Source organism: Barbatula barbatula, assembly GCF_947034865.1.
Source record: "Barbatula barbatula genome assembly, chromosome: 9".
Classification (NCBI taxonomy): Eukaryota; Metazoa; Chordata; class Actinopteri; order Cypriniformes; family Nemacheilidae; genus Barbatula; species Barbatula barbatula.
Window position 1 is genome coordinate 1,454,840 of NC_136772.1, and position 14,533 is coordinate 1,469,372.

General features: G+C 38.5%; 1 protein-coding gene across 1 annotated transcript; it reads right to left on the reverse strand.

Moving 5' to 3' along the window:
* Positions 1-62: 62 nt before the first annotated feature.
* Positions 63-14,463, reverse strand: galnt3 (UDP-N-acetyl-alpha-D-galactosamine:polypeptide N-acetylgalactosaminyltransferase 3 (GalNAc-T3)). Its single transcript, XM_079464000.1, has 11 exons — positions 14,186-14,463; positions 12,497-13,098; positions 10,854-11,026; positions 9,323-9,472; positions 8,123-8,357; positions 7,734-7,851; positions 6,200-6,400; positions 5,504-5,635; positions 5,220-5,321; positions 4,568-4,720; positions 63-2,241 (listed from the first exon to the last, which is right to left on the reverse strand). Exons 2-11 carry the CDS (start codon positions 12,997-12,999, stop codon positions 2,128-2,130), a joined length of 1,881 nt encoding a protein of 626 aa, XP_079320126.1. The 5' UTR covers positions 13,000-13,098; positions 14,186-14,463; the 3' UTR covers positions 63-2,127.
* Between the last annotated feature and the right edge of the window lie 70 nt (positions 14,464-14,533).

The following is a 14,533-nucleotide window of genomic DNA, read 5'->3' on the forward strand; positions in this document are numbered from 1 at the left end:
AGATACTATAGATAGATAGATACTGTAGACAGACAGACATAAAAATAAAAGCACAAATCTCTCCAATCCCCAACACTTGGTAAGTTTACTGACTCTGAAACACACTCCTATAAAAATTTAACATTTTTTTACAAAAATAAGCCACAAAAACTCAATTCATGAAAAGTAACAGTGATTTCTGACAGATGTAAACACTTGATTGCAATTTAAATAGAAGAGATTTCTGCTCTTTTTCAGTTTTGTATTGCATTGAGACAATTCACCTAAAATAAAAATTCTGTTATCATTTACTCACCCTATGACTTTCTTTATTCTGCAGGACACAAAATAAGATATTTCGAAGAATGTAATGAAGAACCCCATTGACTTCCCTTGTATGAACACACACAGACACTTCTGAAACGATCTTATTTTGTGTTGCACTGAAGAAAGAGTTAAATGCAGGTTTTAAATGCGGGTCAATAAGTAGATATTTTCATGTGTGGGTGAACCGTGCAAATGTTCGGAGCACAAATACTTGTAAAACAGCGCCCCCTTCTGCCATTCTGTGACATGCACTGTATCAGGGTCTGCACTTGCTTCATAAACCATTGTCACAGAATATGATCACATGTTCATTCAAGCAACTCAACACCATATCAACATTTACAAAAAAGATCAAACAGAAACAATATTAACAGAATTAAAATAAAGAAAATCCCAAGGAATGTTTCCTAAACAAAGAATGAGTTTGTGAATAGGGTCATTCCCCATATGCAGTACATAGAAATATATTTGACATATTTCTAAAAATATATTTCATAAAAAAAATATATTAAATTTTGAAGTGGCACGTATCACTAACATTTCACCTAAAATTACAAAAATGACAATTAGGGGTGTAATGATGTAACTGCATTGAGAATATATAAGATATTAAAAACTATTATTATCCATATCAATGTTAAAGCTACACATATAATAATTCTGCACCTATTTATCATTTTGCCTTAAGAGCCACAGTGGTTACAAACTCTCTCCCTCACTCGCTCGCTCTCTGCCTCCCATTGGTCAAAAAAGACAAAACACAAAATAAACCAAATTAAAGAATAGATTTGCCTGATTGCATTATCAAAAAATATTAGATAACATAAGAAATTATTTTGACTATGACAACAGTGTTGTGACATCAACATTTTTTAAAGATTGTCAAAATAACAACATAAAAAGCTATTTATGTTTTATGCTTTCTTAAATTACTACACATGCATATTATTATTATTTGTAATTTACAGATTCGTACCACATAAACGGAATGACCCGCCTCACATCAGCATGCACACAGAAAGACACAAAATCCACTTTTTAAAGAGGGAATATAAAACAAATACTTTCAAGATGTCTTTGGTGTTGTAAACTCTTCATGTTGCATAACATGATTCTTTGAAGAAGATAAGGCCTCAATCGCCTGCATTTCACTTTCAGAAAAGCACTTGATATTTAGCACCGGTGTGGTTGAAAGATTCCAGTCAATGTAAAAAAACAACTGTGCTAAGACACATGTCTTTCTATATATATGCATACTGTAAAAGAGAAGGACGAAACGGACAGATCAACATAGAGAAAGGTAAAAAATAACTTCACTTTACTGCACTTTTCTGAGTGCCCAGTCCGAAGATGCCTTGGCACTTTTCTACTGGAATGTCTTGTGCTTTTTGGTCCTTTAGAGATATTCCAACTTTCCAGCAGCAATATTTTCCACATACAAAAATAAATTAACATCATATCTCTCTCAGATAGAAAACTCTGCAGTGTGTCCTGTATGTCCAGGGTCCAAAATTAACACTAAAAAATGATTTTGGCTCTAAAAGCATATCTTAGCATCAGACGTTAATGCGTTTTTCTTTTTTTTACAAAGTCTCCAAAACTCCACGTGGTAAAACATTCTGTGTGTGACAAAATGTTCTTCACATAAAGCAGCCAAACTTAATATGAATAACAAAACCATAAAAAATAAGGAAAAAGAATGGGTCATTTTACATAAGTTTTAAATGACGCAAAGGCCGGTAATAAATATTAACGTCAGATAATTGTTTTTTTAAATCAAGCGTGAATTTTGGACCCTGTGTTTACGAGCGGCCCCTCCGTTCAGATAAAGACCCAGAGCTGGAATCTGTCGGCTGGATTGCAGGACACGAGAGATGGATTCTCATGAAGAGCTGTCAGGCACTTTTGTGAGGCCTTGTTATAAAGCAGCTGATCCTGCAGAAGGGAAAAAAGAACACGGTGGCATCCATCAGCGCTTCACACTTCAGCCAAATCACAAAGACAAACACTAGCAAGTGTTAGACAAACACACAGGCAATGAAACTGAAGCTGGGAGATTATTTCCTCTCTTCGCCTTTGTTCTTGAAAATATGCTTTCGATTAGTCCACCAAAAACATTTAGTTTCGAGTTTACAGGGCAAAACTCAAAATATCTGTTCCAGAAATCTGGTGAGCTACCTATCTAGACCAGTGGTTCTCCATTTGGCCCACAAGGGGGCCCCCAGCTGACTTCCAAGGGGGTGGCTAATAATGAGCCTGGAAACACATGTTAAAACAACGAAAAACCAAGATATTTCTTATTATTCGTCCATTTTTATATTGAATCAACACTTTAAAAGTTAATATCAAGCTGAGAAATATTTTGCGGGAGTGGGGCTTTGAATATTGTTGAATAAAGTGGAGGATTGAGAACCCCTGATTCAGACCGTATATATTAAAACATCACATGACTCTACTATCGATGTGTACTGCATGAGTCTGTGTGATGTTATCCAAATTGGTAACTAATAAGTTTGCATGATGGTTAGGATGCTGAAGGCTGGAGACGGCAAGGTAGAGCTCACTAGTGTTTGTAGAAATCAATCTGTGAGCTTTGATCAAAATCACCAAACTGAACGAGCAGGAGAAAAATCTTTGAGTTGTGGTTTGTTTTGGAATTAATGTCATGCATTCTGACTTCTTCACACTGTTGAGCGTGCTTGGCTTCTCATGCTTAACATGGTCAACTTGTCACAAAACGATGTGGACGTATGACGTAATATTTCTGTGCTCGATACGCTCCCCCAGCCCTCCCACTGGTTTCGGAAAGTTTACCAACGGCCTCCTACAGCGTCTCTGATAAACAACTTCAAAGGTCATTTAATAAATATTTTGAGTTTTTTCTGCATCCTCAGATTCCAGATTTTTAAACAGTTGTATCTCCGCCAGCTATCGTCCTATCCTAACAAACCATAGATCAGTGGAAAGCTTATCTATTCAGTTTTCAGATGATTGACCCTTAAGACAGGTTTTGTCGGCCAGGCTCACACGGTACGAGGTGAAAAATCAAATAAGATAACTTGATAAAATATATCTTATGGATCTTATGGGTCAAAATTTTAAATATAGATTTTTACATCATCTGAAAGCTGAATTAATAAGCAGATGTGTGGGTTGTAAGGATAGGACGATAGCTGGCGGAGATACAACAGTTTAAAAATCTGGAATCTGAGGGTGCAGAAAATCTAAATATTTAGAAAATCTCCTTTGAAGTTGTTAATCCGAGACGCTGCAGCAGGCCTTTGCTAAGAAGAAACAAGTTTGTTTTAATGCTCTCTATTGGCTAACCGCTGTTATGACGTTGTGGTGAGTAGATAAACCCGAACGCAGAAATTCTAAGCATTACATAGATATCAAACTTAATTCTCAAAGAGCGTGCAGCAACGAATAAAGTTTGTAGACGTGCTTCTGGGCATTTTTGTTTGCGATTTTGCTGCAACCACTCACAAAAATATAGTTTTAAGATATTTACGGTAGAAAATATCCTAAATATCTTCATGGAACATGATATTTAATTAATATCCTAATGATCTTTGGCCTGAAATAAAAATGGTTGATTTGGACCCATACAATGTTTTTTTGGCTATTGCTACAAATGTTCCCTTGCTGCTTAAGACTGGTTTTGTGGTCCAGGGTCACATATTTGAATATTACCTCATTGTTGGTTGTTTTTTGGATATCGATTTTGTTGTTTTGCTTGTCTAATGCATTGGCAATAACTAAACACAATCATGCCAACAGACCGTTTACCGCGTCGTATAATATAACTATTTATATTTCATTTAATTGATGTCAATATACATTTTTGTCATTTTTTTACTGTATAATAATTGTATAAAATAAACTATTTGTTGAGTTTCATGTTTATGTGATTAAATAAACAGTTTGTGGAATGGGTCTTGTCGAATGGGAAATCGGTCCATTTAAAGAAACCGTATGGTACATCGACATCTAGTGGTTGAGCTTGGTATCGCAGTCTAAAGTCAAAATATTGGAGAGACACGTTTAGCCAAGTAACGGTTCTTCTCGGTTTCGTTTACTTGTTCTTGGAAATAATACAGGCACTTTATTGTTTGTTAATGTGTACCGGAGGTTCAGTTGGGGTCACAAAAGTGTGCATGCGCAGTAACGTTTGTTTATGTTGTTAAGACGAAACAGTCCATAAAGGTACTTAAAATTGAGACAGAGAGAGAGATAGAGAGCCTTTAAAATGTCGTTCTACCTTTCTTATCTCCCATTTCTGCTGTGGTCCTGTCTTACTGTCTTGTCCTTTATACTGACATTCCTCTAACTTGGCGAGTCCTTCGGCCGCGTGCAGACAGAGTTCCTTCTGAATGTTGTGTCTGATCTCATGATGGGTTGAATACTCGAAATACTGTAAAAGAAAAAGAGATGCAACATGTCAAACACATTTAGATAAATATGTTTATCAGATATCTAGGCTAACATCTCTAAATCTCTAAGCCGGATCAGTGTGAACGCCAGGCGTGACGTAGCAAGAGATATGTATAAATGCGGCCTTAAAGAAGCGGCTCCTTAAAGTGAATTCTGAGATCATGTATTCCCTCATGTCACACTGACCTTGTGTTTATTTTCATTCTTCCGTGAAACACATATTGAGACGTTGCTATGCCTGAGCTGTTGTTTAAAAGTGGACGGTGACTTATATCGCCAATCTTTCGAACCCCGCGTGATTCGTCTTAAGGGCGCAATGGATTTTGATTGACTGTCAATGTTTGATGGTCCACCAGTGGGGAAAATTGATCCCAACCATATTGTTCCTCTGTATAGTCATTGCATGTCTGCAGATTAAACCCCTTTACACCATCTAAATACGTTTCTGACTAATTTCACTCTCATGGCTGTTCGTGTACCTGGTTTCCTCCCATCCCGTGGCAGGGATACATGATGAGAGACTTTCCTCCATCGTTATTCTCTCCGGCGTCCAGACATCCATCCTTACCAATGTTCTTTATCTAAAGAGAGAGAGAGAGAAGGGAGGAGAGGAAGTAAAACAGATTGTTGTGTCGTAACATGAAAGCTGTATAAACACGGAGTCGTGTTTCTTCCAACATCTACAGCATGGTGGGAAATCACAGCAGTCAGACACAACACGCTGCGGTGAGAGACAGAGAGATCCTAAAACACACAAACTCACCGCGCCAAACTGCAGTGGATTGAGATCAGGCAAGAACACCTCTGGATAGACGTCCTTCAAAAACCAGGAAAAACTTTTACATTGAAGGTTTTCTCTGAGAGCTACACGCTTAGAGATGTCTCCATATGAGTGCTGTAATGACAGAGAGAGAGAGAGAGAGAGAGAGGCTTCATTACAGAATCCATCTTTGAATCTCATCACAAGACGTCCCACATGCTCTCTGAGGCACGGCTTTAAATCTGTCTGTCTGTCTGTGGTTATCAAACAGCAGAAGTTCTCCGGATTTCTAAGCTTTAGGTTGGAAAGAAGCATCACATTGCTTTGGGAAGAGGCTACAACACCTTTAATCACTGTATTGTACAAAAAGTACAATTAAAGGGACACAAAATGAAAATTCTGTCATCTTTTACTCACCTTCGAGTTGTTCCAAATCTGTATAAATATCTTAAATACAATGGCAGACATGAGTGCCCCCGAACTGTTTGCTGTCCTACATTCTTCCAAATATCTTCCTCTGTGAACAGTTCAATTGATTCAGATTTGGAAGGCGAGTAAATGATGACAGAATTTTCATTTTTAGGTGAAGCATCACTTTAAGGTATAAATTACGATGATAGAAATGAAAGTATAAGATGAAGTTTGTCTGAAGAAAGTGCTTTCGGTCTTGTGTACAGGTGTGTAAATGCTCATCTTCACCTCTTTGGCGATTTCTGCCGCCTGCTGGTTTCTCCTGTAGAAGATTTCTTTATAATCGTCCATCCACACCTCAGCCAGTCGCACCTGATTTCGAGCGATCACCTGTGTGCCTTTGGGAAAGGTGTGTGGACTCTTTGTGCGAAACACGTGACCGACGACAGAACAGGGAATGATTTCCAGCTGCCCGCCGCACTGCCACACCTATAAAACAATAAGAAAACATCAGGACAATAAGAACATGAGAGACAAAACAACTTGTTAAAGTCATTGCACTAAACTGTGTTTTAAAATGAGTAATCCTCTTGCATTTCAGCTCCATAAACATCTTAAAATAAGATCAACATCTTACAGAACATTTGACACACACACATGCTTAAGAGCAATATAAATAACAGCTTATATCAAATATATTATGAGAGTTACTGTATAATATAAACTGTTTACAATGTACATTTATGTTTCTAATATTTACGATTTCTTAAATATATTATATTTATATTATATAATAAGGTTATACAATATTAAACTGCAATACTTGTTTCTTATTGGCCTATCGCGTAACCCGGATGCTAAAATGATTTTGACTGGTACAGTTTAATATTACACACAAAAAAGATAAGATATAGGACATTACATTTACAAATGATTCAACCAAATTGCCTGTTAAATGCATTTGAACATTGTGTCTTATATATTAAAAAGTAAATGGGTTTTCCTCGCAGAAGGTCAAATAAAATAATAATAATAATTTACATATCAATATTTAATCTTTAATAACTTACTTATGAAGTAAGTAGCTTTGTAATAAGTGGGATCATGTTCTGTAAATACTGTCAGGGTTTATTCTTGTGATAACAACCGGCTGCTTGAACATTATTCATTACAAAATCGGTACTATAAATTATAATAACAAGATTATTTGTATTCCTTTTTTTACGTATTTTTCTCTATTTTTGTTCTACAGTGTTTAAAGCAGCTTTGCAACACTGCAAAATTGTAAAAGCGCAATAGAAATAAACAGAAAATAAATTTTGTATAATAACATATTTAGATTTTTGAATTAAAGTCTCCGTGAGCTGGAAGTTGCGATCGTTTAAACTTCCGTATTCTGACATATATTCGAGTAAAAAGGATTTGATTGGATGTATAAAAACAGCTCTCGCATTTCGAAATGAAACTAGCAGCAGTCTGACAGTTGAAGGGGAGGAGTTAACGGATGCTCCACCCAAGCCGTCTAATTTACATCATTGCAGATGGATTGCCAAGTGTATTTTCAGATTTTAACTGAAGATTATGAGGGCACATGAATTAAAAAAAAATATGACCCACATTGATAAACTATTTACTATAAACGCTGCGATATTTCATGAAAAAATAAGAATTGTAATTTTTAATTTCACAGGGACTTTAAGTGCTTGTTCTTGACTCAAATTATTTAGTTTCTAACATAAATATTTGAAGGCATTTCTTGATTTATTCAGATGTACATGTGCGTAGGTCACGTGTGTGTATGTGTGCGTGTGCACTGTCTCACCCTGAAGGACATTTCAATATTTTCTCCTCCCCAAATCTCCATTTCTTCGTCGTAGCTTCCGATGTGGTAGAAGTAATCTTTTGAAATGGCAAACAAGCCGCCTGCAAAAGTGGGAGTCCTGCGAGGACAAATGTGATTACATTGTAAACATTCCTCTGCTTTTAACGTTTTTCCATTAGACTGCGTGGGTACAAACATTTAATAGAAAACCAACAATGAAATCTAATGAGGTTCTGAGTGTATTAAAGTAAATGTTCTTTCTTAGTCAAAGCATTTAAAGGAAAACGGCAGATCTGCTTCAGTCATATATTGTAATTGTATTCTAAAAAGCTTCACGGTTTCATATCTAAGATCACATGTATTTTTGGGTGATCCAAGCTTTTTCTTACTTAATGGGGTAGGTCTCATCTTTTCGCCTCTGTTTCTCGTGAGCCGGAAGCACTTCCCAGCCGAAGGACAGGGCCCAGTCGAAATTCCCACGGTTGTGGTTTTGTCCGTATGGTGAGGGTTTCATGAACTCAAAGGTGTTCAAGTCAATGGTGGTGATGTCAGGACTCACCACGGCTGTAGAGTTCTCTGCTATCCGGGCCAACAGAGGCTCCAGCCATCCGTGAAAACACTCGCCTGAAACACACACGCATCACTCATTTACAGGCACTCACTCTTTAATACTCTTGTTAAACTTTAATAATAAAACCAAACAGAATCGTATTAAGAGTTACTAGGAATGCTCAAATTTGGTGTATTTTGTAAGACAGGCTGTGCCTCTGGTGCAATGGTTTTACAATTGATATTTGATGTTATTATGGAAGTTTCTTCACATGAATTTTGAGCAAAGCTGCAAGAAAATAAACAGTCAGGCCTGTATTCACAGTGAATAAACATCAAAAGAGTATCAACATAGTCAAAGTATAACCTAAGATATCTTTGTCAAGCTAAATATCTCATTTACTTTATAGAAATAAAAAATCAGAATTACGTGAGTTTAAGCCATTTCTGATCTTAGAAATTATGTTTATATTTCTCATCCCGCTGAAAGAAAAACAAGACGTCATATTTTACATCAATTGCTTCTCAGGCAAAACGCATCTCGATTTAGAATTGATTTAAAGGATTGTTTGTACAGGAAAACAAGAAATGCAGTTTTGGTATCTTTTCTCATTGGGGCTAAAATACACTCTTAATCGAAGCGCGATTAATAATGCAACACAAGTAACTTGTAAACATAAAACAAACTCATAAATATAAAACAAACCCAGACAGCGCACCTTTTCAAAACTACATCTGAATGGGAAAACAGTTTGGGCTGAATTATTACATTCAATGAGTTACTCTGGGGTTTTTCAAAACTCAAATCCAAACCAGAATGTAAATACAAGCACTGCAGTAAATACAACAGTGTTCTCCACGAACATGCCCAAAAAAACCAACAGTGAATCTTTAACAGGCATAAACTCCCACAGTATTAAAAGCAACACATTCTTTCCAGCAGAGAAGAACTCTGACTGACCACAGGCGTGTTTTTATTAGCCGGCGGTCACAGGGACATTCATGTGACGTTAGAGACGATGACTCAGAGCTTGACTCACAGTGGGCGTCCAAAAAGGTGAGCGTGTCTCCCGTAGCCACTGACGCCCCGAGGAGCCGAGCCGTGATCAGACCTTTCCTCTCGAGCTGACGGACCACACGGACGATGTTCAACTGTTTCAGATACTCGTCCAGTTCGTCCTTCAGTCGATCTGTGAGAAACAGAAACGGCAGAACAGGAAAATCATCTTGCCCTTGACTGCGTACATGCCAACTTTGACCTTTCCAATATGGCGGACGGCGGCTCACATAAAACAGCCGCTAATGAGGCCTCTGTGTCAATAATATTTGTGGCAGGCCACAGTTTTAAAATAGGTTCACCAAATTTATGTTACGATACTTTATATGACATTATTTCAGTTATTTTCTTAAAAAAGAATAACACAGGGCAGCTGAAAGGAGTCCAAACCTCACAGTACGATGTACTAAAAGTTTTGGCTTTGACTCTGACTGAATACACAGCACGCTGGTCTCTCTCGGCAGAAACTGAAACCACACGAGAGAGTGTAATTAAAAGAAGACAGAATGAGAAAGAGGATGTTGAAAGCCAATTCTCTAGCTTCCATTTCTCACATGGCAAGACGCCAGCATGGAAAGGTCAGTCAGTCCGGGACCAAATCATTCACCAACCGTGGACCAGGTGTTTAACAACAGGGACCAAGAATATAAAAAAGGGATGGTTTACCCCAAAATTCTTGCATCTTTTATTCAACCGCATGTCATTCAAAACCTGTTTGTGACTCTTATATAGATATTTTGAGAAATGTGTCAGTGGTTTTGTGTCCATGCAATGGAAGTCAATGGTGTTTTATGTAATTTGGCTATCAACATTATTTAAAATATTTCCTTGTGCATTCTGCAGAAGAAAGAACATCACACAGGTTTGAAATAACACGAGGATGGATAAACCTTTTGGTTGAACTCTCTCTTTCATCTGATGATTCAGCTTAAAGTCATTTAGAACCTAAATATAATTCGCAAGTTCGACTAGATGACGCCGGTGAACTTTTGCGAAGACAGTATCAGCAGACTCATTTCCGGTCTAATAATACAGTGTCGGAATAAGGAGGATTTTCGGGCGGCAAAAATAGATGTTTTTTAGAAAAAAAGAAGAAAGTAATTAATATAACAGATCCTCTTTACATTGCTGAGCACTTCGTTAAGCCAAAACAACTCGATGGTGTTATACGACCAGAAATTAGTCTGCCGACTCTAAAATGTTAAAGTAGTTAGTCATTAAAAATACGTTTAAACACATTTTGTACCATGTTGGATGTTAAACACTTGGAGTCAAATAGAAATTCTGGGTCTTGCAGTTCTCCTGCCGTCATTTCTCATCCCTTCTTTCTCTTCCTCGCCGTCAGAGGTCTAGTTTTTAAGAGTCCACTGATGGCCCCCAAACCTCAGCAAAACCCCTCGGAGAACATTCGCAAACATTTCCGTTTCCTGTAGTAACCTTTCATGAGGAATTCTGCGAGACGGGTTGCCCGACTGGAACCGGACACCCATTAAAGCGCACAGAGGGGTATTTACCGTCAGCGCTGGCGTCATCCACCAGGATGATCTCCCTCAGCAGTAGCACAGGGGAGGTGTGCAGGACGCTGTAGACAGTGCGCAGTAACGTGGTCCACGCTTCATTATGAAACACGATGATCACACTCGTGGTCGGCAGGGCCGGACAGCGCTTGAACGTTTGCTCTATGCATCTGTGAAAAAATCAAAGAGACAAATTAATACATAGAAGGGTTTAGCAATATACACTATTATATATCTATTTTATAATCTGAAAGACCTTTTTCCACAATATAGAGAAGGTTCTTTGGAGCGTTCTTCATGGACCCATTCACCATTAATGGTTCTTCTATGCAGTAGTAACATGAAGCACCTTTTGTTTAAGAGTGTACCGATTATTTTTGTCTTCGATGCAAATATAAAATGACGACGCAACGATTTCACAGATTTTGAGATTATTTAGTTTTTGGCCTTTACTCTAGAAAACTTTTATGAGTGGCCACCCCCCACCTGGTCTCAATGTGAAGTTTATACCATAGAGGACTATAATAAACCCTCCGGTCACAGGACCTGGTTCTTGCCTGCAACGATTCTTGTTTTAGTTTTGTAATCCAACAGGCAACAACAGATGTTGGAACGATAAAGCAATATTTAAAGAGTTAATATGCAAAAAGAGATGATTTCATAAATCACATGCATACAAATGCCCAAAATCAGGATGATGCAAATGAAATTAGCTCTCTGTTTTTGCAAATGACCTCTTCAAATATAATATAAGTCTCTTTATCGTCACCTCTGTTTGCAACACAAAATTGCAGGTTACTTTGCGTCCTTCTTTACACGTGTTAAAGTCAAACGACACCACATTTTCCACAAAATCCAACCTGACAGCTCGAATCATTATTATAACATGACTGTTGTAAATATGGGTGAGAAGCCTGATGTTGATTTATTGTTAACCAAAAAAGGTGATAAATTATTTATTTTGCACTTTTTACTAGTTAGATATTTGCAAAACCCAGTGACGAACTTTAAGCGTGACTGATATTAGTGATTTGTCACAAAATATGGAGATACTAGGTTTCCGAAGGACAGCAGCGATGTGATCATTATAAAAGCAAAAATGAAACCCCACCCCAAAATCAAACGTCACCGGCAGATCGTATGAATGAGATTATGTTGATAAAGCCAAGCCCTAACTGTGTTACATGTCACTTCATATAACAATAGGGGCAAGAACTAACATGTTTGACTGAAGAAAAAGCGCTGACCTTTCACAGAGTCTCTAATTTATCTTAATAGTTGTGGAGACATGTTTTGATAAGGTGTCTGAGGACAAAACATCACAAGAGAGCAACAGATGAACCTGAAGGAAATGGAAATCTGGAAATGTTTCTGTTGCGATCTTAAATGTGTCGTAAACGTTTTTCTGCACACCTCGGAAGATTCACATAAAATGCTGTTTAAAGTTGTGAAGACCCTCACTAACAAAAATATGACTATTTTCGAGAAGAGGCCCGTGACATCTCCAAAGCAGCTATAAGCTGATCTGACACCTGCCCAACGTCTCATCCAATGGAATGCTGCTATAAACAAACATTGTGATGTTTGTAGAGGTGAAAAACATCAGCATCAGGTGAGCAAAGCAAACACACGATACTTACTCCGGAGGTCTCGTATCGGGTCCCAGGTCCCTGCTGAGCGAGATCCGATCGCTGGCGTACAAATTAAAGCAATGCTTCTCCTCGCCTCTATCCTTCTCTTTCTGCTCCTCTGGACTCAGGTTGTCAGTGTGAAAACCCTTCCCAGAAGCCCCCGGGTGACTGGGATTCTGCGGGGGCCTTTCCAAAACCGGACGGAGTTCAGCGGCCGTATAGTATCCGGGTAAACAGGCCAGGCCGCCTTCATTTCCCTGCTGCTGCTGTCTAACGGGAGCTTTGATCTGCATCTTTGGCATAGCGTCCCGGAAGTTATTCACGGCTCCCATAACCATCCCGATGACGGCGTCACGTTTAACCACAATGTCCTTGAGCCAAGGCTCATCCTGCGGGTTGTGACTGACCACTTCTCTCTGCATCAGAAACAGGAAGGCCAAGAACACCAACGCCAAGATGGCGAGCTTCCATGGGTGCAGCCGCCTGCGCAGGAATCTGCGGAGAAATTTCATTCTTGTGTGGCGGGGCTGAAAGGAGGCCGGCACTCAGAGTATCTGGAACAAAACTTCACCTGGCACACACCCTGCGCGTAACATTGCGGGCCGTCAAACCTGTGAATGAGACAGAGGTGATGAAATACATACGCACAGAAAAGACCACAACCCGAACATTTTTAAAGACAAACACTGACGACCGCTTCGAGGAAGGAAAAATATTGAGACGTTTTGAACTTTAGTTCCAGCACTGAACGTCCAATGTAAACATTTCCTTTGATATTTAAGCCAAGTTTAGGTAGCCGAGAACTCATTCATCACATGAGAGAAGTCATTTTGTGAACTTAATTTCTTTAAAAACATCCACTTGGAGTGAATTTTAATAGCTCCCAAATGATAATTGGTCCTTTTAACCGATGGAAAATTATTTCATATGTTTTAGCATTCTCTTACCACTTACTTTCTTGATGCGTGCAAAAATAAACACGTATATGATATTTAGTCATAAAATTCAATACAGATTTATTCATAACATTTAAAAAGACTGAATCAAGTCATTAATATAAAATGTCACGGGTGAACAATAGTTACCGTTAAAGAATAGAGTTCATTTTCGTACGGGATTCATATACTGTAGACTAAACTAAAATATGAAACTAAACGTTAACGCTTTACAGTCATTTTATAAATGTGTTCAATAATGATTAAGAAGTCATTTACAAATGCATTATAAAGCAGTTATAACTGCATAAATAAAAGGAGGATTCTGACGAGATACCTGGCTAATAGTGAGCAGGTATAAGAAAACACCCAAGAGTGCACAGTCTATTGCAAACAACATCAAGATAATAATGAATCTGCTTTCCAGTTAAATAAAGAAAGAAAAAGTGCATTTAGTAAGCATTTATAAGATGCATTTATTCATGCAGCTATTACGCATTTGTAAATGACATTTATCATCAATGAAAGCATTTAAAAATGCTTTAACAAGAGCACCTTAATGTGAAGTGTTCCCAGCTAAACTTTATCATACACCTCCTAAAGATGCGTGATGTTAAAACACACCGTACGTCACTTTCATCCACGTATGCGTCGGGTTAATCATTGTGAGCTCAACAGCCCGAATGAACCGTGCACTGTCACACAAAACCCCTAAACACTTTAATTATGATCTCACATGTAAAACTAAGCGTATAACACATACCGCCGGCGGCTGTCGATCATGCAAAAGCATATTGAAAGTGTTTCGAGCTTCACAGCGACTGTCCCAAAATCAAACGACGTCCGCGTCCGACTCCAGCTGCCGCGTCAATGTGGAATAATCACAGCCGGACTTCCGTGTCGCTCGAGCCAGGTGCGTCTCTCACAGGAAGAGTGAAGGCGGAGGGCGGGGCGTGCGTGGCGCCAGGTGCGCTTCTGTCAGGATGAGGGCGGAGCGTGCGTAACGCGTGCGTAAACGCCACATCAGACCTCCATTCATTCGGAGGGTGCGTCAACGATGAGCATTTAAAGAATGTTGCTGATCCGCACGTGTAAATTGCAGGAATGTTTA

Bases quoted from the DNA above. Each gene is read 5' to 3' on its own strand.
- galnt3 (XM_079464000.1), bottom strand. From the start codon at position 12,999: ATGAAATTTCTCCGCAGATTCCTGCGCAGGCGGCTGCACCCATGGAAG. The intron at 5,636-6,199 runs GTGAAGATGAGC...CTGTCATTACAG, and splicing joins CGGCAGAAATCGCCAAAGAG to CACTCATATGGAGACATCTC. The intron at 4,721-5,219 runs GTACACGAACAG...TTTCTTTTACAG, and splicing joins ACGGGATGGGAGGAAACCAG to TATTTCGAGTATTCAACCCA.